Source organism: Leopardus geoffroyi, chromosome C1, assembly GCF_018350155.1.
Source record: "Leopardus geoffroyi isolate Oge1 chromosome C1, O.geoffroyi_Oge1_pat1.0, whole genome shotgun sequence".
Taxonomy (NCBI): domain Eukaryota; kingdom Metazoa; phylum Chordata; class Mammalia; order Carnivora; family Felidae; genus Leopardus; species Leopardus geoffroyi.
The window spans coordinates 191,578,277-191,606,275 of record NC_059328.1 but is presented as its reverse complement, the minus strand read 5'-3'; the positions used below and the strand labels follow the sequence as shown (position 1 = coordinate 191,606,275).

Sequence of the window (27,999 nt, the reverse complement as noted above, 5' to 3'; positions counted from 1 at the left end):
TTTAATAATTACATGTTAGGAACTTATCCTGTAGCCCACATGATTTGTAACCTATACATTTTGTTCTCAGGAAGATGAGCTTAGGCATCTTAAATGACTGGATGTAATTGATCCAGTTGTATAGGCTCTATGGATACAACACTGACATCTCCATAAAGTCTCACGCTAAGGTGAGACCACAGGTGCAGTATGGCTAGGGCTCTATGACTAGTCCCTGCATTTGGCCAAGCTCTTGCTATTCTTAACTGGAGCAAAGGTGGCCTGTTGAAATCCATGCAAACTTGACCAGATATGTGTTGACAGCCATCATCATAAGTAAAGTCACCGCAGACACTCAAATTGCGTCATGCGTTAATGGGCATGCTTGAGTTAGGCACCTAACTACCAAATTCCCATTTTCCCGAGGCTTTTGTATTTTGGTATTCTCGGAGGTGCTGCTGTGTTTCAGCGATGTTTTAAACATGGACTCCACGGAAGATGAACTCATCAAAGACTTGACATCATTTTGATGAATTGTACCTTTGAGTGAAACAGAGAACCCGGAAATACATTCTTCTGAGGTTACGCTCTTGGGAGGCTCTGTCAATTCTATCATCAGTCACTGTGCTCCGTATAATACATGACCGGTTCATACAACACCTACTTCAAAAATACAATGAACGCATGAAGACTTTCTAGAGCTCCTTAAAAATTATGTATTTTTCTCTTGTAAAAGGACACCAGGGACTGACCCACTTTGACCCTGGGAGTTGACACTCACTCGCTGTAGCATTGCTGCCTGCTCCCATCCAACTCACCAGCACTTCAGGTCCACTGTCGGACTTACTCCACATATTTGTGCTTCCTGGCTTAAGCCTTCCTCGTGCCACTGCTCTAGCTATGCAGAAGTGTGGGGAGCTGGCTCCCTCAGGAGCAATCCTTAGCCAATGACAAACAGGACTTGCAAGACAAATTCTGCAACATCCGTGCTCTCAGGTGGCACAAGGTGTGGATGCGTTCCATACCATTTCCAAAGGGTCCTCGCGGAACTGATCCCCATTGCCTACGGCAGTAACCTGCTCATTAATGTGGTATAGACTGGCTTTCTTCCCTGCTCTTCCTCACTCTCCCTCTAATACTTCCTGGGATCGCTTCCCTAGTAAAATCACTTACACTCAAATCTCGGTCCCAGGGTCTGCTTTTGGGGCAAACCCAGCTTAAGACTTTAGAATGAGGACGTTTTTGACTTTTGAGTTTGCACCAGAAAATTATGTCAACTTCCACTGTTCCTCGTTATTGCTGTTGTTGCTACTGCAATAATAGTAAAAGGAATTCCCTGTATCCTTTCTCCAGATTTACGACATCTTCACCTTTTGTCCCATTTACGTCATCATTCGTTCTCTTTGCATTCCAGTCTGTTCCCTTCCCCTCCATGCCCCTCTTTCTCTCCATATATATAAACATGCACACACATATCATTATATATACATATTATTTCTGGAACCATGTGCGAGTAAATTGGAGGCTTGCATCTTTTTACCCCTGAAGTTTTTGGTGCATATTTCTGAAGAACAAGGATGTTGTTTTATGAGGAAAGCATAATTACCAAAATGATTTCCACTGTTTCTTATTACCTTCATGCTTACACTTTATGGGGTCAGAGCTATGCTTAGTCACAGAATGCCAGATGGCATTAAGTCACCAACTCTTATTACTTGAGAAAAGTATAATTTCCAGAATGAAATTACACGGACAGTGACAGATAAGCCTTTGCTGCCCATATAAGCAAGGAAGACATGTCACAACCACACACTGATGGCCAGACCGATGCAATTTGCACTGGCCACCTGCCTCTTTTTGTACTTTCTGAGGATGAGGCTCTGTGGTTTATGACATCATCACCCTTGATATGCCCTGGGGTCTTCTGTGTTCTAGAGTATACGTATGTCTAACATCCTGGATTAGCCACCGCCTTTCCCACCCATATTGAGCCATCTCTACGGCACATTTCAGGATCTCCTGGAAGTCTAAAAGGCACTTCAAATCCAGCATGTCCCAACTCACATTCATGATCTTCCCCCCTGTCCCAAACCTAGTCCTCCCCCAGCACTTCCTCTCTTGGGGAACGGTACCATGCTACCCACGTCATTGTGTGGGGATTCGTTCTTGATACCTGGTTTCGCTCACCCCCCCAAACCTCCACATGCCATCCATCATCGCGTTCTGTCAGTTCTTCCCACCATCTCTTCTCATCTCTGCTGTCATCACCCTCACCCTCGTATGCCCCACCATCTCCCGCCTGAGCTACAGCAATAACCTTTGAACTGGTTTTCATCCCTCCACTCTATTCTCCACCCTGCAGCTAAAAAAATGTTTGAAACACAAGTCTGACCATGTCTTCCTCCTGCTCAGAACCCACAAATGGTTTCTAATTAGCGTTTGAACAAATGCAAACATACTAAGCACTCGTGGTCTGACTTCTGCTGACTTCTGATATGCTCTCACATCTCCCTCCTGGCCACACGGTTTTTTCTCTTGGCTCGCCGTGCTGTCTCCTACCACAAGGCCTTTGTATATGTTGTTCTTTCTGCTTGGAAGGTGCCTTATTCCTCCTCTCTAACCTCCTTCTGGTCACAGCTCAAGTCTCACTCCCTCCCTTGATTCAGGCCAATTTCCCATATTTTCTGGAATCACGTACCTCTTGTTTTTCATGAGGGGCATAGCTACAATTTTATGTTTTCTCTGTGACTGTACAATTATTATCTTCTCCACTCGATTACAACTTCACAGCACAGGGACTGTGTCTTGTGGGCTTCTTATTGTATCTTCAAGGCCTACAGAGTGTATTGTATTTAGTATGTGGTCAGCAAATAGTTGTTGAATGAAGGAATAAGCAAGCATAAATGACTTTGTTAGCTCATCTCTTTAGGCTATGAAATCACACAGTTAGCTCTGAACAAGTCAGGACTAACCTGGGTTTTTAAAAAAATCATATGAATGAAGTGACCAGAAAGAGGACAAACTATGGAATTCAAGCTGTTGACAAGGTGGTCACATAAGCGACTTGTCTATAACCAATCCACCAATCCACAGAAAGCAGTCCTCACATCATCCTGGCCATATTACAAGCAGCGCATCCGGAAATCACTCATAAAATATTGGCTAGAATCTCTGTCTTATATACGGACCGGATTCTGGATGTTAGAAAAGAAAAAAAAAAAAACTGTAAAAGGGTGTTACACAGTCTAGACTGTTCAGCATACGTTGTCAAAAGCACCAACATATCAGTGGAAAGTGATCAAACACAAACCCTAATCCTGATTTTATAGGACTGTCTCCAGAAGAAAAACTTCATTGTGGCAAACTCCTTAAAATAGCTCAATGTGCTTATTTTCCATCTTAGACGTCTGCTGCCACAATTACAGCTCTTTCCAGTACCTCACAAACCCCAGGCCGTCAGACACTATCATTTCTGGAAATGGGTGTGTGTTTGCCTCAGCCGCATGCGAGCAATTAGTGGGCAGAAACCTTATCTGAACAGTCACCACCCTGTCTTCACTTTCAAGCAATGGCCAAGTTTAAAGGCGACTTATCGTGCCCCAGAGCGTACTGTTGGTGGAGAGTGGCCAGTGAGAATTGCCAGGTTCCTACCTATTGAACATGTCATTCCATGTTCGACCATAAGGGTCAGGTTTGCTGATTGTTGAGTGGGACAGCCCTCCATTGGGAGAAGCCCCAACCACTTCTATCTAGACTTAATTGAAGACTTGGAATATAAGCAAGAACACATTCTGGAGGCTGCTCTTTTTGTACCAACCCTTCCCACATTTGTATTGCAAATGTTTGCCTTTGCTAGAAATAATGGAGCTGGACCAAGGTGTTTCCTGGCACAAGGACTGAGGTTATGGGGCCTGTGTCACATGAAATCCAGGGCACAGATGGGCTCGTGTGGCACCTCCGTGGTAACTGACTGCCAAAGTTCTCTTCTCTGGACTTGAAGCAACACAGTAAACTGATGCCATCCCTCCATAGTTAGCTGGCATTTACATCTCAGCCACGTCCCCTGAGGATTTGCCAGGACTATACCGTGAAAGAAGCAACAGTACTTCCCTGGCTACGAAAATTGCTGAAGTGGAACCAATTGGTAGATTTTTTAAACACTAGCGTAACAAAGAGGCCGTCTTTAAAAGAGGCACTGTTTAAAAGATATTTCAGCTGGAAGGAGGTGGGTGTTTATATATGCTAAGGGGAGCTCTGTGGTTCATGGTTGCTGTTCTTAGTAATTTTGAATGCCTGTTAGGGGTTTGTTCATTTTAACGTTATATGCTGCAGTGATTTAGGGTGGGGTCAGCATAGCAAATGTGGCCTCAGTAAGGGATAGTCATTGCATGCTTCTCTTCTGCTTGCTCACAGCCAGCCTAGCACAAGACAGCTTGATTTATAAAGATTCTAGAGGTTTCAGAGGTAGAAAGGGCCAGGCTATCCAAAGTCTGCCATTTATTCTGTGTGCAAACTTGGCCGTATCACTTTGCATCTTTGAGCCTCAGTTTCTTCATCTATAAAATAGGGATAATGACATTTATTTCAGGATTGTTACTAGAAACAAACGAGGTCAGATTTAAGGCACCCACTAGAGTTCCTAGAGCACAATAAATGCTTGCCAAGTGTTGGGTCCTCCCCTGTGCCCCATGGCCAGTGCTTCTGTGAAAAGGCAGCGTGGAGAGCCATCTGGGGGCTGGGAACCCGGTCCATGTACTTGGGGTGGACCGCCCTAGGTGGAGCCATTTACAGCCGTGTTTATGCTCCCAACAGGAACAGAATACTTGTCGTAAGGAAAATGTGGCTATCTTGTTTTTACTTAGGGAAAACTCAGTGATATAAGAATAAAAATGGTATGCTTCAAAAGTAATTTTCTTTTTCCCCATAAATTCCCTATTATTTGTCTTACTGTATCTTATTATTTTTTTCACCATCTGCAGCTTTCAACATTTTCCATGTTCTTTGGAGCCCTAAGAAGCAATGAATGTATTTCTAATGTGGCCTAAGATAGCTTCCTTCCCATGAACTCACATTACTCAAGAAAAGAGCTGTTGTATCCCAACCTCCCCTTGATTTGTCAGTGTTAGTGGTATGGTAACATGAAATAAAAAAGATCTTGAGGGGTGTCTGGGTGGCTCAGTCGGTTAAGCGTCTGACTTTGGCTCAGGTCATGATCTCACAGTTCGTGGGTTCATGCCCCACATCGGGCTCTGTGCTGACAGCTCAGAGCCTGGAGCCTGCTTCGGATCCTGTGTTTCCCTCTCTCCCTGCCCTTCCCCTGCTCATGCTTTGTCCATCTCTGTCTCAAAAATAAATAAACATTATAAAATAAAATTAAAAAAAAAAAGATCGTGAGAACCAGAAAGAACTGAGCTTGAATTCTGATTCTGATCTTGCCACTTCAAGGATGGACTTTTTTCTTTTACAAAATGAGCATCATAATGACTACTACCCAGCTGGATGGTGAGGAGAAAATGAGACAATCCATATAAAATGCATGGCACAGGGGAGGTGTCCCACAAATTTACATCACTCCCCTTATGCCTTTGCTTTAATTGTTCTTAGTTTGATTTTCTTTTCATATACAATTGGCTAGCTTAGGAGTAAACATGACATCTTGGAAGCAATCTGCATGCAGATTTTGGTGATAAAAATGGAAACTAAACCTAGTGATTTTACTCTTAATTATTCCTGGTGAAGACATCATGTGCTCACGCATTTGGGGAGGCACTCGCTCTTTATCCCAGATGCCTGCACGTTTCAGTGATGTAATGTTCTTTTAAATAATCATAAAACATAGCCCTCCCAAACACATACAAACCAGATACTTTGACGAATGAATACACTTGGTTTATTCAGAGTGTCTCTGCCTGCAGTCAGTTGAAGCCAGGACAAACTCAGGAACTTGGGCCAGGCAGGGGACAGCAGCAAATGGCTGGAGAGATGCAAAAGACAGAGGGAGGCAGGTGCAGCGTGCGAGCATCAAGCAAAGCACTTCAGCAGGGTCAGGAAACCTACCAGAGTGATTCCAATGCCATACGCTCTGGTGGCAGATGGTGGAGCGACAATGCAATTGGAAAACATCAAGAATAACCAAAGAATATGAGAAATTGGAGACAGAGCAACACTCTCCATGACGCAGCTGCCCAGACACAAAATAACCTTTCCTTCTCCTTTGGCTGGAGAAGTGGGAGATAAAGGCTAAAACTCGAATATGTGTAGGAGGGAAATCGTGGAAGCCAGCTTACCAAGTTTAACATGTTTCAAGTTCAAGGTAATGTCAGATGTGGCACTGTTGAAATAACAGGCGCATCCCCCTCCTCTAAAAACAGTACCTAACGAACAGTGATGGAATAGTTTAGAATTTTCTGGGGAAGATGAGGGAAAAGTAAAGATCTGTGGAATTTAACATATGTGGTCCCTCAAGATTCACTTAAAACTGTTTTGGGGACATCGGTACTGTAATGGGTCTTAATGTGTTTTAAATCACGAGTCGTGTAACTAAACTCGTAATGGAGGCCTTCCACTGAATAACTAATATTAAATATTCTAACTGGCACCAAGGATATATTGGCTATGAGGAAATGATGAGAAGTTGGATTACCACGGACTGTTACCTGAGGAACTAAGTGACATAAAAATGATACGGCAGCAGCATTAACCCCCTGATCTCAGCTGTTTGGCATCTTAAGGCAGTATTACCTGCTAGGGCTTTCTGCATTTTTCAAGAAGTTTGAGTTGACAAAGGGGATATCTTCATCTTCCGAAGAATTAAATCACCCCAATTCATCATTTTGACCTCTGCCTTGAGTGAGGTGGTGTCAGCGGAAGCAAACAAGCGGCCGACTCTACACGGCCGGCCGGGGAAGCGGAGACTAGGTTTTCAGCACAGAAGCCCAAGGAGACAGGACGAGAAGCTCACCCCACTCTGGTGGGGGAACAGAGCTTCCCTGATGTTCACGAGGCTTTACAGTCTACGGTAGGCGGATGCAGGAGATAGCATCTAGACAGAATCTTCAGCTCGTCTGAGCTTCCCTCCAAAGTCAGGGCAGCGATCACAGACAGAAGCACTGAAAGGTGGCTGTCCACGCACGGAAAGGCAGTTCAGATAAAGCTGTGCCACCAGGGAGGTAGGTGTCAGAGAGACTGGCCAGGATTAGCCGTATCTCGATGACGTGCAGCAGGCCCCTATCTAGTGCCCTGCGGAGCAGAAGTCGCCGGAATGGGCTCAGACCCTGGCTGAACAAGCAACTGCGGCCAGGCCCGCCTGGAGCAGTGCAGACATTCTCACGAAGCCCCTTATCTGACACACTGGCTCTGTGGCAGAGAGAAGCCGTCAGTCAGGCAACCTGAGGACTTTGTCCACTTCCACGGGCCCAGACGCCTGAACCCCTACCCCCGCCAGACACGCACTCACACATAGACACCTAGTGTGCTGATTGCCCAAGTTGTCAGTGCACTCACTCCATCACGATCTAGCTTAGCTTCAGCAAAGACCAGTACTGTGGCATTGGTGGAAATCTTTGCAGAACTCGAATGTCACTGCCATCTGCTTGGCAAGTGCTATAAAACAATGCAAGTTTGGCAAAGGAAAATCGAGTAGCTGTGAGCAGAGCGGAAGCTAACTCGAAGAGAACCGGAGAGATCAGGGAGGGAGAGGGTCTTCAGGCAGCGAGGCAAATGACAATCAAGGGCACCGGGGATGCCTAGACAAAATGCTTTCGGGGAAAATATGATGGAGGTGGCACGGTGCATGTGGCAAGCTTCAAAGTTAGCGGTGTACTTGTGATTGAGTCTTCCCGGGTGGGCACAAGCATATGCAGACAAGAAAGCTGAGGCTGACAAAATGAACCAACTGAAATGTTACAGCGGAAGTATGTTCTTATGGCATGTTCTTCTGATCTGAACACAATCCCGCCCAATACCAAAACACTGGGAACACACTTAGAAAGCAAGTTTATTTTGGGTTCCTAGGAAGCAAGCATAAGCTGTTTGCTCCTTCTAAAGTTGCTCTTTCTACCCAAAATCAGTACTAGTATGTTGCTTCTCATTACACAGCCAAATTAAAGCTGCCTGAGATGATCAGAGACACATTTTTTCCCCCTCAAGTAATTTATGTAATATGGGTTAGAGCAACATCAGGACTGGAAGCCAAATACAGCCTGAGCAGGCCTGTGTCCCACATCAGTCTCGGGAAAGGGAGTCTCACTCTCTCCTCAGGAATGCTCATGCAGCTTTTCACCTGAAAATGTATTGTCACTTTTTTCCTTCCGGGTAGATATTATTCTTAATCTTAAAGAACCAAAGTACCAATTTGCAGATACTGCTTTTTCAACTCTCTGGAGTGTTCTAACAAAACAGGATTCCCTTTTTGGTAGACAAAGTATATTGCTTAATGTTCATCTAGCAATTACGCATTAAACTGTTCATATTTCAAGGGAAGGACCCCAGGGGATGGGAAGGGAATTGATTTTATGACAGCATTACAGAGATGTTTGAAAGGCATTACCTAACCTGTATATTAGTAATGTTCTGTGTCATATACAAAGATGAATAAGACATTGTCCCTGTCCTCAAAGGTACTTATAGTTTAGTGACAAAGACAAGAAGGTGAGCAAATGATACAAGGGAGTGTGGTAATCACAGTTTGATTCCTGGTTTTTTTTTTTTTTTTTTTTTTTGTAAAATTTGTTTTAACTGTTTGGGCTTAGGCTGCATATATCATGACCCTCATCTTTAAACATGTCAGTATGCATATAATTCTACTGAACAAGGATATTCTCTTTTTTTTTGTGAATATTTTTAAAAAGTAATCTCTACACCCAACGTGGGGCTTGAACCTACAACCCCGAGATCAAGAGTTGCATGCCCCACTGACTGCACCAGCCAGGCACCCCCACAGATTTTGATTCTGACTCTGAACTGGATAACTTTAGTCCCAGGGGTTAAATGTACGAATTTGCAGCCAGACTGCTTGGGTTCCAATCCAACGCTGCCATTTCTAGCTGTTGAACTTGGGCAATTTTACTTGTGCTCTTGCCTATGAAATGGGGATGATAATAATAAGGGTTGCTCTTGAGTCACAGGGCTGCTGTGATCACTAAGTCAGTAGACAGAAAGCATTTAGAACAGGGCCTGGTTCATAGTAAACGCTCAATTAGAGTTGACTATTTAGAAGCCTGGACTTCTACCGATTTCAGGGAAAAGCGACAGTCTCATGAAAATTAGAGTTATGTTGGCAAACAGTGTCCTGAAACAAACAGTCGAGAAAACTTGGAAGAAATTCTTTCTCATAATTTACCCATATAAAAAAAATCTATTTTCATCTGTAGGCCAATGTATTAAAAACCTGTTATAAACATGGTCCCATGTGAGGTCCTCGTGGTGGGTGTAAAACATGATTGGTATAAAACACTGTCCCTTTTTTCCAGAAATTTATAATCCAATGGAGGTAGAAAGGGGCAGCAAAGCATCGTAATCGAATGCAGGGTATTTTCAGTGGCACAAGAAAGGTGCCAAACAATGTCATGGGTGTTAAAAGTAAGAAGAGCTAAGGAAACATGACATCGAGGTCTTGAGTTTTGGCATGGGAACTTTGAAGTATCTTGGGGTAGGATGGAGGTGTCAGGCAGGCAATTGTAACTGGGGTCACATTAAGAGTGAGATAGGAAGGTTAGCCAGGTTTGTTTTGGAATTATCATCATAGAGGTTGGGGACCAAATCTGTAGGAATCAAGGCAGCCACTCAGAGACAATCTACATGAGGAAAGGAGCCAGAGGCAGAATCCGCTGGAAGCATCAGCGTCAGTGTCAGAAGCCTGGGGTTAGAGCCCGCTGTGTCAGTGGGCGGTATGGAAATAGAGCCAATAGGTATGAGCCACCCTTCCTAAGGTAGGAAATCTGGGAACAAGAAGAGGCGTTTGCTTTCTCTGATGGACTAGAGTCAAGTGCATGGGCAGTCTGGCCACCTGCGTCTTATATGAAACTCCCCATCCACAAGAATTACTGTCTCCCAGCATGCCCGTTAGCACAACTTGTTACTCAGATCATATGGGTTTGCTACGTCCTCTTGCTTTTGACCATCCGGACCACTGGTCCTTCCCCAGAGTTAGCTAATCCTTTAGTCTCAGTTGTACCCCCAGCATATAGCCACACAGGTGTTGGCTCTCCCCTTGTCCCCACTGTGGGCTCTCAGAGAACTGTGCAGCCGAGCCTATGCATTTACAGTAATAGGTAGTGGTGGGTGGGGAAGCAACTGCCAAGGGACTTCAAGGTGCAGCTGAGAGAGAGGAGTGGCTGATGGCGCAGGATCCCCGAGAAACCAGTGAGAGTGAGCTCTGTGGTATGGGTTTGACTCACTAAAGAAACACATCTTCCCCAGAGATAAAATTAAAAAGAGCTAGCATTATGAAAAAAAAAAAAAAATCCTTACAATACGTCAGGCCGGCTTTTCACTAAGGGTTTTGCTTATGCTTAGTACTCACACCAGGACCCCACAGAGGCCCTCACATCATCCCCATTTGCAGATTAAGAAACTGAGACTGGAGCAGTTAGATCACTTGCCCAAAGTCACGCAGGTAGTAAGTGACAGAGCTGGGGCTCTAATTATGGCCCGAGTCCACGTTCATGCCGTTGCTGTCACTCCTCAGGCAACGTGGTCAGTGAAGGCAGCGAATCTGAATTGTAGGGAGCAGAAGTGGAGGAACTCACGTTGAATGTGTCAAGGCCACAGAGGAGAGGAAGTGAGGTCATCTCTAGAGACTGGGCTTGGGGGGTTTAGTCATTTTCACAGAATTCAACGGGAGTAGAACAGGGTTGGAACGGCCACTGTGGGATAGTCAAGGGAGTCGACAGCACGACCGACAGGACTTCTGGACAGCAGCAGGGGCCCAGCTGGGGTTGCATAATGTGCATTTTGTAGTGGAACCAATGAAGGCATTTTTATGAGGGTTTCCAGCAACCTCTCACCGCCCCCATATAGAGGACCACAGAAGAGATGTTTTTGCTCTCTCCTTAGGCCTCAACACTTGATTACGAGCCCGGAAGAGCAACGTCCTGTGCGGGTGCAGTGAACCATCTGTAGAGAAGGGATAATGGGATCCCGCGGGGCCCGGGATGGGCCAGGTGGGAACAATGGAGGCTTGGGGTGAGTAGCGAGTTCACTGCGAGAGGGACTGACCACAAAGAGGCCTGTGAAAAGAGACTGGGGCTGGGAGGCTGAAGCGAAAAAGCAGCTGTTTGCAAAAATACACACACTGATGTTCACACATTACGGCAGCCTAAGGAATGGCCGCTTCCCTACTTGTTCAGGGTGAGTAGTAATCTGTGTCGGGCAAGAATGCTGATTTCACTGTGTCTACCAGCAGAGAAAACTGGGGGCTGGACAGGAGGGTAAAACATTGGCCCTGGTAACAGCCTGGTGTTTGCTAACGAGGCTGTAGAGGCTGTATTACAACTGCTCTGCTTTCCAAAACAGCACCCTCAGGAGACAAGAAATAAAGTCATTTTCCTTCAGAGGCAGAAGATTTAACATTGCTTAACAATAATACTTAACATCCTTAGCCCTTAGCCTTAGGCAACATCCTAACTACCAAGTGCTAGGAATTGTCTTTTTCCTGGGTGAGCTAGGGCTCTGGCTTTACTTGTCGAAGTGTCTTTTCTACTCTGGCAGCAGGTTGCTGTCTTTTCTACTCTGGCAGCAGGTTGCGGGAGCCTACTGTGAAGAGGACTGAATTCCATGACAGCATAAAAGGGTGCCCCTTGATCAGGACTACCGACTAACTCCATGTGCTGGGGGTGGGGTGGGTGCTGAGGTGCATTTTCTCTCTGGGTGTCGATGGTTCCGAATTTGACATATAAATTGATATTACTGAGTTAACTTTAAAACTCCTGTCATGCTCTCCACAAACCACATGGGAACCACATCGGTCAGTAGCCTATTTAGTCCACTGGAAGGTCGGCCACCAACTTCCCATAGAGAGAATTATTCCTATTTTTAATTAAAAAGTTAACTCCATAAATATTGTAAAGCTCCCTGCCTCTGACAAAGAGGGGATCCGGTGCCTACAGAGATGTGCTGACTTCCCTCCTGGCAAAGGGGGAGAGCAGTGGAGCTGCTGTGATTCAGTCGAGTGAACAGTAAAATCTCCAGGGTGGGGAGGACTAGAAAACCAGGGTAAACGTCACTGGCACACGGAGCTGAGTCTGCATACCTTCTTGAAGCCAGCAGTGGGTCCCCTGCCTCTGCACTGTGCCTCTTCCTGGGTAAATATGGAGCCTCCCACGGACCGGAGCACAGTGGTGAGCATGCCTTGCATCTCCCCTTTAGATGTTGAGATGGAAACTCGAGGTGGAGCTCCTCTACCTAAAAACAAGCGCCAGGGACCTTTCCTGCATTTGTCTGAGCCCCATGCATTGTCCATCGTGGCCAACTTCTGGTTGCCAGGGAGCCACCAAGTTCTGTTTGCTCATGTGGCTAATCCTAATCACTCCTACCACCGTGTACGGGTGTGGGTGGACTACTGGCCAAAATTGTTTTTGGTCTAAGATGCTTCCCCTCCCGCCACAGTTACACTCTCGGGATTTTGTCAATTCCTGCATTGCGGTGATAGCTCCAGGGCCAGAAACCACAAAATGCATTGCCTTTGTCAGAAAACTCCCTTTGCAGTGTTTGATCCTCAAATAGACTTGTTGAAAGTCAGCCATGATTGAGCATTTCAGGGCTTATTAGTAAAGATAAATAGGAGCTGGAAATTCAGAAGACTTTCTGCTAATAATTACTAAACTAAGCATGTGTTGTGCTGTCATAAAAAGGTGATTTGCGGTCTCCTGTCCTAGACAGTAGGGTCCCAAGGATGGACTGGTACTGTGTCTCCAGTCTCCATATTCTTGGGGCCTGATACAGAGTAGATGATTAATAGATAGATGGGGAGTGAATGAGTGAAATTTGTAGGATTTTCAATGTTATTTCTGTGCTTTTGATTTGTGCAAAAAAAAAAAAAAAATCCATTTCCGCAGTCTGGTGCAAGTTGGCCAGGAAGACATTAAACTGTTTCCAGTTTTATCTTTCTTTCTTTCCTCTCATAAGAACATACTACTTTCCATCTGCCTTAACCACAATTTCCATACACTTCAACACTGAAAGCCAGAAATGTTATATTTAAAACAAATTTTGGAGACGACTTCCATTTTTTTTAAAACGAAAACAAAATAGTAGGCCAGGGAAAAATAAGGAGAGGAAAGAAATCAAAGATGAGCAAAGACTAGGCGACAACCTATAAAAAATGAAAATCGGGAGATAAATAAAATACAGTTGTATAGAAGCTTTTAAAATATTGTATTTTAAGTATTCTGCCCAATCAGTGTTAAAAATCGGTTCTCCACTAGATTTGAGATTTTATTACTTTTGAAAATCAACATACTATTTATAAGAGCAGATGGTCACTTAGGCTATGCCTGTTGCAATATCCAGGGTGGTATTTTTGTAAATTCCCACACAGAGTTGTAGCCAATGTGAAACTCAACGCAGTAACTCCCTCTGGGATAACACTTCCAACAATTCCACTTTGATGAAAAAGCTCTATTTAGGATCCTCCCCCTTCTTTTTAAAAGGAGATATTCCGTAACATTTCAGTTTTCTGGCTGGCATTAACCTTTCTTTGTTTGTTCCCCCGCCCAACCCCCCCCCCCGCCCCCCCGAACTCACGAATTCTCACACTCTTGATTCACTCCCATAGTAGCCATCCTAGACATAATCTTGGAAAGTTTTCCTCTTTGTCATGTGCTACTGATAGCAGACCAAAATTATTCTTCATCTCACAGATAAGAGCACAAACCTTTGAGAATTGTATCTCATTTTCAGGGGTGTTCAGTTACAGCATAAGTGGATCACGTTAGGCCAGAATCACCAAGTGAACTTTTCCCACGCGATTATTTCCTTCCCCCCCTGTGTCTGTACCTCTCAGCAATATTTGCTGACAGCAAATACCAGGTCAGATTCTAAATCAAGCAAAGAACATCTTCCCAGGTTCACATTTCTCTCCTGCTTTTTAACACTCACACGAAGCTCCAAGGTTAAGGTTGGCTCGCCCTTCCTTGTAGGTAACTGCTAGGACAGAGGATTTACTATTTTATTGTCCCTAAGCTTGGTGCAGGATGTTCAATACCATTTTTATAGCAATGGCTTAGGATCTCCATTCTGTATCCAATATTCTTGCTGACATGTTCAATTGCAATGATATACTATTTTCTTCCCTTAAAAAATAACCCACAAGTGTTTCAATTATTAGCACAGTTGTGAAGATGGCACGAAGGTTGTAGCAGACGGCGGTAAGGCACATTATAACATATTCCAGTTTCAAAGCCAGATTTCTATTTCATGTAGATTTCTCTAAAGGCTTTATCGGTAGGTGAGCTGGTGGTGGGAGACCCCTGAGTGATCTACCTGGGTAAGGAGGCGTACTGTCTCTCCATCCCCTCAAAGCGGATGTTGTGTGCATTCCCATCTGGACCCTTTCCAGACACCTGTGGAGAGAAAAGTAATTAGAGATGAAGATCCATTATACACCCTAGTTACTGACAATGCATCGCAAAATTATAATCAGCGCACAAATGCTGCTGCTGCCTGCCAAAAATCAACCATGGAAAAAGCAAGCAAGAGCTCAGTATTGCTATAGGAATTGATGATCAAGCCACAAACATGGCATTTAACAACAAAGTCGCTTCTTTCAAAAAGGGTCATTGTCAAGCCGACTCCTTCCTGTCACCAAGCCAGGGATATTCTGTAGGCTGTGGGCCATTTTTTTCCCCCTTTTACGTAGGCGTTAGTGTTTAGAACAGTTTTAGACTTATAGAAAAATTGAGAAGACAGTACAGAGTTCCCATTCACTCTGAACTCAGTTTCCCTATTACTAACATCTCACATTAGTACGATACAGATCTTAAAATTAATGAATCAATATTAATACATTATTGTTCACTAAAGCCCATAGTTGACTTGCAGTTTTACTCAATGCCTTTCCTGGTCCTGGACGCTGTATTACATGTAGGTGTCAGGTCTCCTTAGGCAGCTCTTGGCTGTGACAAGGACCATGTTTTTTTTTTTTTTAATTTTTTTTTTTCAACGTTTATTTATTTTTGGGACAGAGAGAGACAGAGCATGAACGGGGGAGGGGCAGGGAGAGGGAAACAGAATCGGAAACAGGCTCCAGGCTCTGAGCCATCAGCCCAGAGCCTGACGCGGGGCTCGAACTCACGGACCGCGAGATCGTGACCTGGCTGAAGTCGGACGCTTAACCGACTGCGCCACCCAGGCGCCCCAAGGACCATGTTTTTTGAAAGTATCTTCTTCAACCTTTCTTTACTAACAGGGGCTGATGACAAACAACTATCTCCTCCACAGCTCCCATGAAGCCCTTCCCTCCCCCAGATCTCACTTAGTTCTCTCCCTTAGCAACTACCACAGAGAAGTCATTAACTCTTTTCTGTCTAGGATTGGTCTTTATTATGTTTTTCCCCTTCCTATGTACTTTCTGTGTTCCCCTCTCGTCGGGTCTCCTCCTTCAACCTCTGAGGATCTGAAGAGCAGTGACTGGCCCCAGGATGTTCTCGACAAAGCATGTTGGTTCTGTGAACGTGAAGACTTCATACATAGTGCTTCTGCGTCTATCATACCAATTAGAACCAGGATGAAACCATACACGTATTTCAAAGTTCTTGTTGACTGATCAATCCATCACCTGTTCATGTCGATGTATGTGGTTTTGTGGATCACTTACGTGCTTGCTCTCGTGCTGGGCCAGCCCTCGCAGAGTGGGTCTGGAAAGGGTAAACAGAACACCTGGACCATTGTAATGGGGGAAGGGAGAGTTGGCTAGTAAACACAGAAAGTAACAGTGTCAAGTCAGGAGCGGGGATTTTTCCAGGTGGTACTCAGCTTGCAAGTTCTTTTCTTCCCACCAAAAGTTCTAGCTCTCTATAAAACCTCCATCCCAGCTTGGGTGGTGGGTGTAGGGAGGGTTTATCGTGGGGCGGGGGGTTGCAAAGCAAATATACACACTCATTTAGAGTAAGAAAGGCTATGCCTGGTGTCAAAATTATTACAGGAGGCTCTTCACAGTGGGTCCTGCAAAACCTTTTCGTATTTCACCAATACATGGAACAGGAGTGGCTGGAGTTATTTGAGAGGCCAACAGCCCAGTGAATTTCCCAGGGAAGGATAAAGACTGCACCTACAAACGTAGAGACGACTCCAGAGAGACTGAGAGTTCTCCGCATTAGGATAAAAGCCCTGATGTAAACCACCGTCCTTTCCAGGAAACATCAGGAACAAGGATGGCATCAGACAAGCTGGGGTTAAATAAATGGTACAGAAAAAAAAAAGGGAAGGATACAATTATTGTCCTCAGCCTCGTCTATCTGAGCTTTGTTTTTAACCTGTTTTTCATGGAGGGAGAATTAGCATGAATACCAGAACTATGCTGAAGATTATTTAATTGTGATTGTTGGGAGCACATTATGCTTATGTATCCGTAGTATGGCTCTAGACATTTACAAGTAACCTTTCTTCTTATGGCCACAAAACTCCAAGTTAATACTTTCAGCACTATTATCCAGAACTGGCCTGGCCTAATGATGCAGTCAGCATTCTGGTGTCTCTAGGGGGCAGCACCCAAGTGCCTATCCTGATGAGCTACCAGTATATGAGATCATATAAAGCACAGGATGATCCTTATCTTAAGGAAGTTTCAGTCTTTTGGGGGAAAAGCAAACATCAGAAATGAAATAATTAAATAATGATGTAGGACAATGTATGATCCTGTGTCATTCAGGATGGTACTAACAGCACAGGTGACACCTGAAGGTGTCGGGAAAAAGCTTCACGGAAGTAGCAGAATGTAAGGCAAAGAAGGGTGGCATGATTCTCTATCAAAAATGATTCTGTTCGAACATAAAAAAAAAAAAAAGGGGAGGGGCACCTGGGTGGCTCAGTCAGTTGAGCGTCCGACTTTGGCTCAGGTCATGATCTCGCGGTTTGTGGGTTCGAGCCCTGCGTCGGGCTCTGTGCTAATGGCTCGGAGCCTGGAGCCTGCTTTGGATTCTGTGTCCCCCTCTCTCTCTCTGCCCCACCCCTGCTTGTGCTCTATCTCTCTTTCAAAAACGAATAAACATAAAATTTAAAAATGATTCTGTTTGTCACAAACAGAAAATGTACATATTTAATTTTTTTTTTTTAATTTTTTTTTCAACGTTTATTTATTTTTTTTGGGAGAGAGAGAGAGCATGAACGGGGAGGGGCAGAGAGAGAGGGAGACACAGAATCGGAAACAGGCTCCAGGCTCTGAGCCATCAGCCCAGAGTCCGATGCGGGGCTCGAACTCGGACTGCGAGATCGTGACCTGGCTGAAGTCCGACGCTTAACTGACTGCGCCACTCAGGCGCCCCTTTAATTATTATATTTATATAGTGTATATATTGCGTTTCGCTATTAACACCACAACCTCTTTAATGCAAGCATTGAATCAGTGACTACTGAGCAGCTGCTGTATCCTGATGCCATGCTAGGCACTATATTCAAAGGAGTGAACAAGGGCTGGATTTCTTCATTGCTCTGAATATCGAGGAGACAGGCCTGCAAACAATTACGGTACGATGAGATCACTGCTACAGTGTCAGTAGGAGAGAGGAGGCAGTAGGAGTCGGAAGAAACAGACACGAAAGTCCACCTGAGAGAGATGAACATCGCTTCATTTGGGTGTTGAAGCTTCCTCTAAAACTTGAAGGCAAATGAGAAGTTTTTGTGGGGGAGAAGGCATAGGAGTAGCAGGAGAAGGCATTCTAGGTAGAGGGAACAGAAATGAAACAACATGGAGTCATTTACAAAAGAAAAGGGCTCTGGTTTCAGGGAATGTCAAGATTTTGGTAAAGGAAGAAACAGAACCTGTGAAGGAAGAGGATAACCACACCACTACCACCAGAACTACTATTATGGCTATAACCATTATTGCCGATACCATAACTTTTTTCTTAGGAGGCTTTATTTTTTTGAGGGCACTTTTAGGTTCACAGCGAAATTGAGAGAAAAAGTACAGAGGCCCTATCCCACTGTCTCCACACATGCACAGCCTTCCCCAGTATCAACATCCCCCCATGTGGTACGTTTGTTGTAAGTGATGAAACTACATTGACACATCATTACCCAAAGCCCAGAGTTTACGTTAGGTTTCACTTTGGGGGCTGTACATTCTATGAGTTTGAACAAATGTATGGCATGTATCTATCATTCTAGTATCATACAGAATATTTTCACTACCCTAAAAAATTCTCTATTCTCTGCCTGTTCATCCCTCCCTCTCCCCAAACCCATGGCAACCACTGGTCTTTTTATGGTTTCCATAGTTTTGCCTTTTCCTGAATGTCATAGACTTGGAACCTTACAATATGTAGCCTTTTTATATTGTCTTCTTTCACCTAGTAATATGTATTTAAGTTCCATCCATGTCTTTTCATGGCTTGATATCTCATCCCTTTTTAGGGCTAAATAGTATTCTATTGTCTGGATGTACCACAGTTTATTTATCCATTCATCTCCTTGGAAGGACATCTTGGTGCTTTCCAAGTTTTGGCAATAATAAATAAAGCTACTGTAAACATTGTGTGCAGATTTTTGCATGAAGATAAGTCTTCAGTGCCCTTGTGTAAATACCAAATACTGTGGCTGTTGGGTTGTATAGTCAGAGTACGTTCAGTTTGGTAAGAATCCGCTAAACCATCTTCCAAAGTGGCAGTGCCATTTCGTATTCCCACTAGTGATGAAGGAGAGTTCGTGTTGCTCCACACCCTCACCAGCATTTGGGGTGGTCCGTGTTCCAGATTTTGGCCCTTCTAATGTGTGTGTAGTGGTATCTTATTGTTGTTTTAATTTATAGTTCTCTGATGACATATGATGTGGAGCATCTTTTCATATGCTTATTTGCCATCTGTATGTCTTCTTTGATGAGGTGTCTGCTAAGGTCTTTGGTCCATATCGAATTGGTTTGTTTATTTTCTTATTGTAGCGTTTCAAGAGTTCTTTGTATTTTTGGGTAATGGTCCTTCATGACATGTGTCTTTGGCAAACATTTTCTTCCAGTCTGTGGCTTATCTCTTCATTCTCTTGACAATGTTTATTGCAGAGCAGAAATTTATAGTTTTACTCAAATTTTAAATTTGCGTCGGTGATTCATGTTGAGTTAATTTTTGTAAAGGGTGCACGGTCTGTGTCTAGATTCATTTTTTTGCTTGTTGGATGTCTGGTTGTTCCAGCACCACTGGTTGAAAAGAGTATCTTTGCTCCATTGTGTTTATCTTTACACCTTTGTCAAAGACCCAAATAAATATTTATTTGGGTCTATTTCTGGGCTCTGTATTCGGTTTCATTGATCTATTTGTCTATTCTTTCACCAATACCACACTGTCTTAATTACTATAGCTCTATACTAAGTCTTGAAGTTGGAGTATCTGTCCTCCAACTTTGTACTCCTTCAAAATTATGTTGACTATTCTAGGTCTTCTAAACTTTAGAATCAGTTTGTGGAGATTCTTCAGAATCCAAAAAGCAACTTGTTAGGATTTTGGTAGGGAGCGCGTTGAATCTATAGATCAAGTTGGGAAGACCTGACATCTTGACAGTATTAAGTTTTCTTATCCATGAATATGAACTCTCTCTCCATTTATTTGTTTTTTCTTTGATCATTACCACAATTTAACACTTACTTGGTACTTATTGTTGGTCAACTAAAATGCTAAATGTTTTATTTTTATCAATCCATTCGATCTTCCTAAACCCCAACGGTTGCCCTGTTTTTCAAAGGAGAGAACTAAGTAGTTGCCCAAGGTCATATAGCTAGTGCATGGAAAATCTGAGACAAAGATCAGGTCTTTCTGACCCCAGAGTCCAAGCTCTAGAGATATAGACATGGACCCGATCTTGGAGGAGCTAATATGCCAAGGAACTTGGTTTTACCCTTAGGTGATGGTGAAGCCATTGGCAATGGCTACTTGGTAAGTGATGGGACATATTTACAGGGTAGAAAGATTATTCTTGCCATAGTGTGGAGGTGCCAGTGATAGTTTGAGCCAGAGATGATAAAGGCCTAAACTAGGGGATATTCTGGGGTGCCTGGGTGGCTCAGTTGGTTAAATGTCTGACGGGCTCAGGTCATGATCTCACTGTTTGTGGGTTTGAGTCCCATGTTGGGCTCTGTGCTAATAGCTCAGAGCCTGGAGCCTGCTTCAGATTCTGTCTCCCTCTCTCTCTGTCCCTCCCCTGCTCGTGCTCTGTCTTCGTCTCTCAAGAATAAATAAACGTTAAAAAAAAATTTAAACTAGGGGATATTCAAAAGGATAAAGGCCTACACTTTGTTATAGCTTGGAGTTGATGAACTCACAAGTGTAGGTAGTGTGCTACATTGGGGGCAAGTCTTTTACTAACCCCACAAGGGCCTCTGGCCCAACGAGTGGAGTTTGATAGTAATTCTTGGCATAACTCACATGTGTCAGAACTTTAAGGAAAAATGAAAAAATATTTTAAATGGCCTGTATTTTCTTCTGATTTTCTCCTTACTTCTTAACTGCTTGGGGCTTTCTGTTTTCAGAGCAACCTGGTGAATTCTGCTAAAAGGGAGCTCCCTCAGTGGGTATTATGGAGTGCATACTGGCCTGGGGAAGTTCCGCACATGCATGGCACCATTTCCCACGAGGATCCATTGGAGGTCATGCCTGATGTCTTATTCTACAGAGATCCTGAAGAGACTGAGAAGCAAGAGCAGGCTGCTGTTGAAAAAGCTGTGACCAAGATGGAATTCCGGGGTGAACGGGGTTGCTCCAGATCTTGAGTTCATTGCTACCCAACCTGAAGTTGCAGACTGGTCTGAAGGCACACAGGTGTTCTCTGTGCCTATTCAACAGTTCCCTACTGAAGACTGGACTGCTCAGCCCCCCACTGAAGCCTGGTCTACAGCTCCCACTATTCAGATCACTTAAATGAGTAGGGACAACTACGAAGTGGTCTTAAGCTGCTCTTCCACAAAGGCAAACAAAATGAAAGTCAGGTTGACAGAAAATAAAGTTCCTAAAAAGAAAAAAAGGATAAAGGCAAGGGAGTGATATAAGAATATTAGGGGGACAGGTTCCATAAGAGTGACTGAAGATTAACAGGAAGGGTGTGCCCGGAATAATGCACAATTTTCTGAGCTTAGCAACTACTTGGGTTTGGTAACCATCGCCAAGACGAGAATAAGGGAGGGACAGGTTTAGGGGCAAAGGTAGGGGTGAGAGTAGGGGATACTTAGATATATTGAGCTTGAGTTGGGACATCTGATGATGATGTCTGATAGATAATTGAGTGTAAAAGTCTGCAATGTTGAAGCCTGGACTAGGGATGTAGCACTGGGAAACATTCAGCCTATGGATGGGTACCTGAAACCTTGGAAAAGAATTAGGATGCCCACGGGTAATACGTAGACACAGAACAGAAGAAAAGACATGCAATGAGAACAGAGAAGAATACCCATAATAATCTTAGGAACACTACCATTTAAGGGGCAGGCAAACATGAATTGAACCCAGGAGGAAATCTGAGGAGGTCTAAAACAGCAGTTGGTCGGGAAAAGAACTGGGAGACAGTGTTATCATAGAAATCAAAAGAGAAGCATCTCACAAACAAGGGCGTGGTCCACAGTGTCCAAAGCAGTTGAGAACTTCAGCAAGGCAAGGTCTGTGGTCAGTATGGTGTGTTCGTGTGCTTTACCCAAACCTCCTTCCTTGCAGAGTGTTACCCTGAATGACAGAGCTCAGAACTGCATTTCCCAGATTGCCCTTGTAGTCAGTGTACTGGTATGATTTAAGCTGGGTCATGGAGGCAGTGGCCACACTTTCACACTTTACTCTGACAAGAAGGAAGGTGTGCTAGATTTTCCTTGGCAGTCTCAGCAAATGTGCCATTGCGAGTTTCTAGGGTGGAGTGCAGCTTTTATAGCCAGCTTTGGAGATGGCAGCACTAGAGGTGGCTTTCTGATTGTGGCACTTTCCTAATTATGGTGGCTCCTGATACAGGCATTGTTATGTGGCTCTGGAGCCCAAAGCTTTCTTACAGAAGTGGCAACAGCTCCCTTGGTAGCCTGGTTCTGTAGCATGCCGTGAGAAATCATTCCTGAAAGGTTGGCCAAGATTCCATATCTTTAACCATCCTTAAGAGTCTGCAAGCCCATTAGTAGGCTATCATAAATTTGTTCCTGCTTCAATTGGCTAGAGTGGATTTTGTTCTCTGTACCTGAACAGTGACTAACATAAGTTCCACAGAAGTGTATGTGGGAATTGGCAAGGAGATGGTGACTGGTACTTTGTTCAGAATGATTTCGGTGGATCGATGGGGAGAGAAAGCAGGGCTCCATGGTGCTGAAAATCTTTATTGCTTTCCCCCCAAAAGCAAAAACAAAAACAAACACTGGTTGTACTGTCTTATGCTATCATGCTGAGGAAATAAGACTAATACTTTCAAGTAAATCAACATTTGTTAGTGTCTCCTAAGTGGAGTCATGTGCTACGTACTCTAAAACCTAGAGATGAGAAAAAGACCTCTCCCTGAGGGACACAGTGTTAGTTAATGGAAATGATGGGAATAAATTTGTGTTCCATTATTTAAAAACTGGACTGAGCTGATTTTTCTCCCTAAATCATCCAAAGATGACCTCTGTTAGCATTTACAAACATATACATATTTTAATGGCATATGGTTTCCCCCCCAACTATTTATTTTCCTAGATATTTCACAAGCATAAATTTTAACAGGTATACAACATCCCACTTACAGGTAAATCATAATTTATCTAATCTCCTCCTGTAACTTGATCAACTTTTATGTCCTAATCAGAAATGATGGCAATCCAGATTATTGTGTTGGGTACAAAGACTCTTGCAAAGAGCTGTGAATTGAGGGTAGGAAACTGCAGATCAAGGATTGCCAAAGAGAAACTCATTATAAATTGTAGCTGGGTCCTTAGGAAGTCAGGCCACTTTAGGAAGTAGTGAAGGGAAAGAGAACAGGCACAGGCATTTGTACTCAGTAAAACTCAGAAATGTTCCTGCTTCCAGCCTTATTAGGTAATTTCCCTCATCATAAAAAAATAAGGTCAGCGGCTTTGATCCAATTAGTTTTTTTTTTTTTTTTTTTTTTTTTAGAAGCCCTTTATCTCACTTGGTATCATGCAGGCTTTTTTTTTTTTTTTTTTTTTTTTAATGTAATGACCTAAATATACTTCTGATAGAAATACTTTTGACTTAAGCCATCAGAGAAACCTAGTCTTTTCCAAAACAATGTAATGTGAGAACTTAGGCTTGGATTTGGGGCATATTTATCTTTCTCTGCTAATAAAGCTCAGGAAGAGAAACTTCAGAGAGCTTATTCAAAAACAACTTGAAAGGCTCACACTCGGTGTGCCTTATAGTGGTGATCCTCTTTGGCTGGATTATGACAGCCTATGACAGCCTATCAGGAGGGTCTGGTGTACGAGGAACGTTGAATTAAGATGCTTTTAGTCCATGGGAGTTCTCCCAATTTCATTCACTCAATGCCTGCTGCTGGCTGGGATGTTAAGAGCCTTGTTAAAATAAAGCTATTAGTCTTTTCTCTACAAAAGCAAGGAGCTTGCTGGTTACATTCAGGGTTCCTTAAATTAGTATGTATTTCTAGCCAGGCGTTGCTGGAGTCAGCAGTTTCATAAAGCAATATACTAAAGAGGCCATTTAACCCCCTATTTCTCCCATTTGCAGATTAATGGCAGAGGGGAAGACTTAATGCCCTTTCAAACATTTTTTAACAATTCATTACAAATAAAAGAATAAATCACACACGATTTTCTGCAAATGTCTGATGGTAAAAAGCGGAGACAATTCAAAATTAACATGTTTTCCAGTTCCCACAGGTTGGGACACATTTTGGCCAGTGTTGTAATTTATGTCCCTTAAGTCAATTTTCCTGGGGAAGTTTAAAAGCTGCTGTGATGGAAAGGCTGTGCAAAGTTGCAATACAGCTTACTCACCTATGCATAACATCCTCATTTACCAATATGTCTTACTCAGATTCATTACACAAAAACGTGTCTCATGCTGCCAGACCCATCATAAGATTAAGATGCAAAGTATAAAAATTTAGATGCCATTTTAGGGAATACGCCTTTCATTTCAAGTTGGTAACGTGACAGATATTTTTGAGCAGTTTCCAGAAGCTTTCTTTTAATTACATTCCTCTTACTTAGCTATAGGTCTGGCTGGAAGATTTTTGAAGGAATCAACATGATGAAAATATCTAAAAAGTTATGAACTTGTCTTTGAGCATCTTCTAATACAAAGACACTCTGCTCAAACACTACATGTTTGGAGCGAAACTCACCATACTTGATTTAAGCAAAAAGAAACTAATCAAAATAGGTTGTAAATGATTTCTCTTTGGCAATGTGAAGTATATTATGTTGGCGATATGCATTTAGAAATATGCTATCTGCAGAAGCAGAAGTACGCACACTCTTTGAAACCATTATTTCTGAAGTGTTTATTTTCTCTAATTTAATTTCAGTAATTTTGTCAAATAGCTGGGTATTCAGTTTATAGACTAGTTTAGAACATCTGCTAGTTTAGAAAATACAGCAAATAAAAATATTTTAAAAATAACTCTTGGGTAAGCCTTTTAACCATTTTGTTTCTATATTTTCCTCCCATGTAGAACACTGGAGTTAAAATAAATCCTCATAATCCCTTCTAACTTATGCACATTTATACAAGTTATCTTGCATATAGTTTCCACATTGTGTTAACCACGTACATCTCATTAATATGGTAACTATATGTCGGTACATAATTATTTTAAAGCTGAATGACAAAGATAGCGAAGTCATCTGCAACATTGTAAAAGTATAACGCATTTATTGGGATCACAGCATTAAGTCTTATGCTAGCATGACCCAAGGACTAGTCATCTGTACACGGGGCCATGGCATCTGATAACCTGAATTATCTCTCTTCTGATTGTCTTCAGAGAAAATAAAATCAGACATCTCCTGCCCAGCTCTGTTTGTGTCTGGGCCTAAGATACAGTTACCATAGAAACTATGATTATGGATACAATTTCACAAATTTGGCTTCATCCATCAGATGCACTTTGTATGTGTCTGTGTGTGCATGTGTGTGCACATGTGCATATGTGTCTTGCCAGTGAGCGTGAAGAGCAAACTCTGGCTCTACATCTTTAATTAAAGAGCCAGATACCATCTCATTTCCTTTCCCCATCTGTCTACCTACAAATGGAGATATTGCAACACTGGCTGAAATCTAAACTTTCACTTGAGAGAAGACAGTTTCTGATGAAAAGGACGAAAAGGTATCAGGAAAAGCATTCCCTAATAAAGCCGTTTACCTGTCCTGTATTTTCCGGGAACGGAGGAAGCCGGAATTTAGTGGAGTCTCAGTTAGTTACATTAATCACCAGATGCTGGTGTCCAGTATTTATCGAATTTGGTTTTGAATTGCCTCTTGGATGTAATATGTGAGTTAATGATGCCTCTGCAGTTTTATTTTTATTATACTCTGTGACAGTCAGTGTTCTTTACTCATTCTAAAAGAAAAAAGTTGACCCTCAAAATATGCCAAATCTTAAAATGATGTAAGTTTGTTCACATTATTTCTTATGAGTTCATACTATCTCTTTCAACTAATAAGCCTTATAAAGGATATTCATTGACTACAGCTCCCTAGTATACTTAAAATACACTTGCATTTATACAGACTAAACAGCATAAACATATGTAAAATTTCAAGCTTTTCGGTGGCCAGCTTCCAGTCACACCCATTAGTAGAAATAAATGAGTAGAAAGAAATGACTTTCTGCAATACTGTGCAGTCAGTATCATGAGCTATAATCAGTGCTATCATTTCCATCTCTGCCTCACTTACACACGAGGAAAGTAGAGTTCGGAGAACATTAAAGCAACATGCCAAAGGTTCATATCTTTGGCAAGGCCAACGTCTGAACTCAGTCTCACCCCCAATGTCACCTCACATGTTGACAGTGATCATTCTAGTTACTGCTGCTCTATTTCCTAAACAAAGAACGGAGATATAAGACTTGAAATTCACAGGAGCTTATGGTGGCAGTGGGATAGGGTATGTGAAATGATGACCATCTTCAGGCATTTTGCATGGGCTCACGGTCATCGTAATCTCACTGAATTCCAATTACCTGGCGATAGTTATTTCATATAGCTGGAGGCATTGATGGGTGCCTGTATGTTAACGTTTGGTACACCAAAAGTCATTTTTGGTAAAATTCTGTTTTAGAAACAATAATAGTCTACATAACGTACAGTTTTTTTTTTTCCAATATTCGTGCATGGTGTCAGTCTACTAATTTGGTTTACACAAGGCGAACTTCATCGGAGTTAGGACAATATCTGTTCTCTGAGCCATTACATTCTCAAGGCCTGGCTTATCACCTTGTTCATTAATATTTACCGAGTCAATAAAGCAGAAGTGTCACACATCTACTCAGTGGCACTTAACAGAAAGAATCAGCTAACACAATGGCTAGCTATCTCTTTGAACGTGATCTGTTAAGCAGCACAACACAGATCCCCAAAATCTTTTAAAGGAAGTTTTATGACATCTGTCCTATGGTTAAGTCTTATTAAGACTGCCATTCTCAAGCTCTTTTGTTTACATAGTTTTGAGTTTTCCCTTTCCCTTAAAAATAATTTTTAAAACTTACATCCTAACAATTTAGATTTAAACTTGGATCCGGTGTATAAATCAAAACCATTAGGAACCTTAATTATATAATTGTTTAGAGTGGGGGAAGATTCCTATAAGCTGAAAATAATAGTAGAGTAGAAGAACCTTACATGGTAGCATAGATTACTGGGTCCCCTGGGCATAGCTACCGTTGACCTGAATACCTTCTTCAATGTGGAACCACCTACTGGAATTACAAAGTAACCAGGCCCATGCCACTGTCAATGCTGAAATCACACACCCAACAGCTTTAAATTTCTATTAACCAAGTTATTTTGCAACGGACTATTGTATCGGCCGGCCGAGTTCAAGTTCTAGGAAGGTGAATGACGACAAGAGGAGGAGAAAAAAAGAATTAAATGAATGACATTCTGAAAATTGAGATTCTTGTGTCAAAACTTGGTTTGAAAACCAAAGCAACCCCCCACGCCCATTTAATGATTTTCTATTAACTAGCGGATAAAAGTTTCAGTAACCTGTAGCAACCTAACTTTCCGGCTTTACTTCATCCCTCCCCGGATGTTCAATGACTTGAGCCCCGTGGGTATTTTATGGATGCTGAACATACGCTTTTGGGCCTGTGCCCAAATGCTCACTCCTGGAAGTTTTGGTAACTCTTCCTGTGGTTAGGTCAGTGCCCTGCACATGTCAAGTGCTCAATAAATGCTTATTATGTGAATGCATAAAGCAAAGCAGCAGATGTTGCTCTGAATGGTCGTATTTACTGTTGCGAAGGGACAAGAAAAGGTGAAAGTAGGAGTGGATAAGAAAAACATTCTGTAGAAGGTGGTGAGAACATCAAAATGGTGGAAAACAGAGAAGAAGGGAGCCTTGAAAAAGGGGTGGAGAGAAAGAGAAATAAAAACCCTGAGAAACAGAGAAATGTTGCACAAGAGAAAGGGAACTATGGAGTGAAAATAAGCTACATTATTGCAATCGCTTCTAATTCATAGCATACAGGTAATTCCTGTCCTAAGTATCTCTCCATTAATCAAACTATTGGATCATTCAGAACACTCCATTCCTTTCCAGGCTGGTAATACAACTTTGCTCCTCTGATTAGATGTATATATATATATGTATATATATATATATATATATATATATATATACATATATATATATACACATATATATATATACATATATATATATAGCATATTGC

General features: G+C 42.6%; 1 protein-coding gene and 1 pseudogene across 1 annotated transcript in view; one reads left to right on the top strand and one right to left on the bottom strand.

The window, feature by feature from the left end:
• Positions 1–27,999, bottom strand: part of PARD3B (par-3 family cell polarity regulator beta) — a 1,015,886-nt gene that overhangs the window by 41,758 nt on the left and 946,129 nt on the right. The window contains exon 22 of the mRNA XM_045480900.1: positions 14,461–14,540. Coding sequence (XP_045336856.1) covers positions 14,461–14,540 — 80 coding nt within the window. The remainder of the gene's footprint in view (positions 1–14,460; positions 14,541–27,999) is intronic.
• LOC123600216 lies at positions 20,407–20,543 on the top strand (annotated as a pseudogene).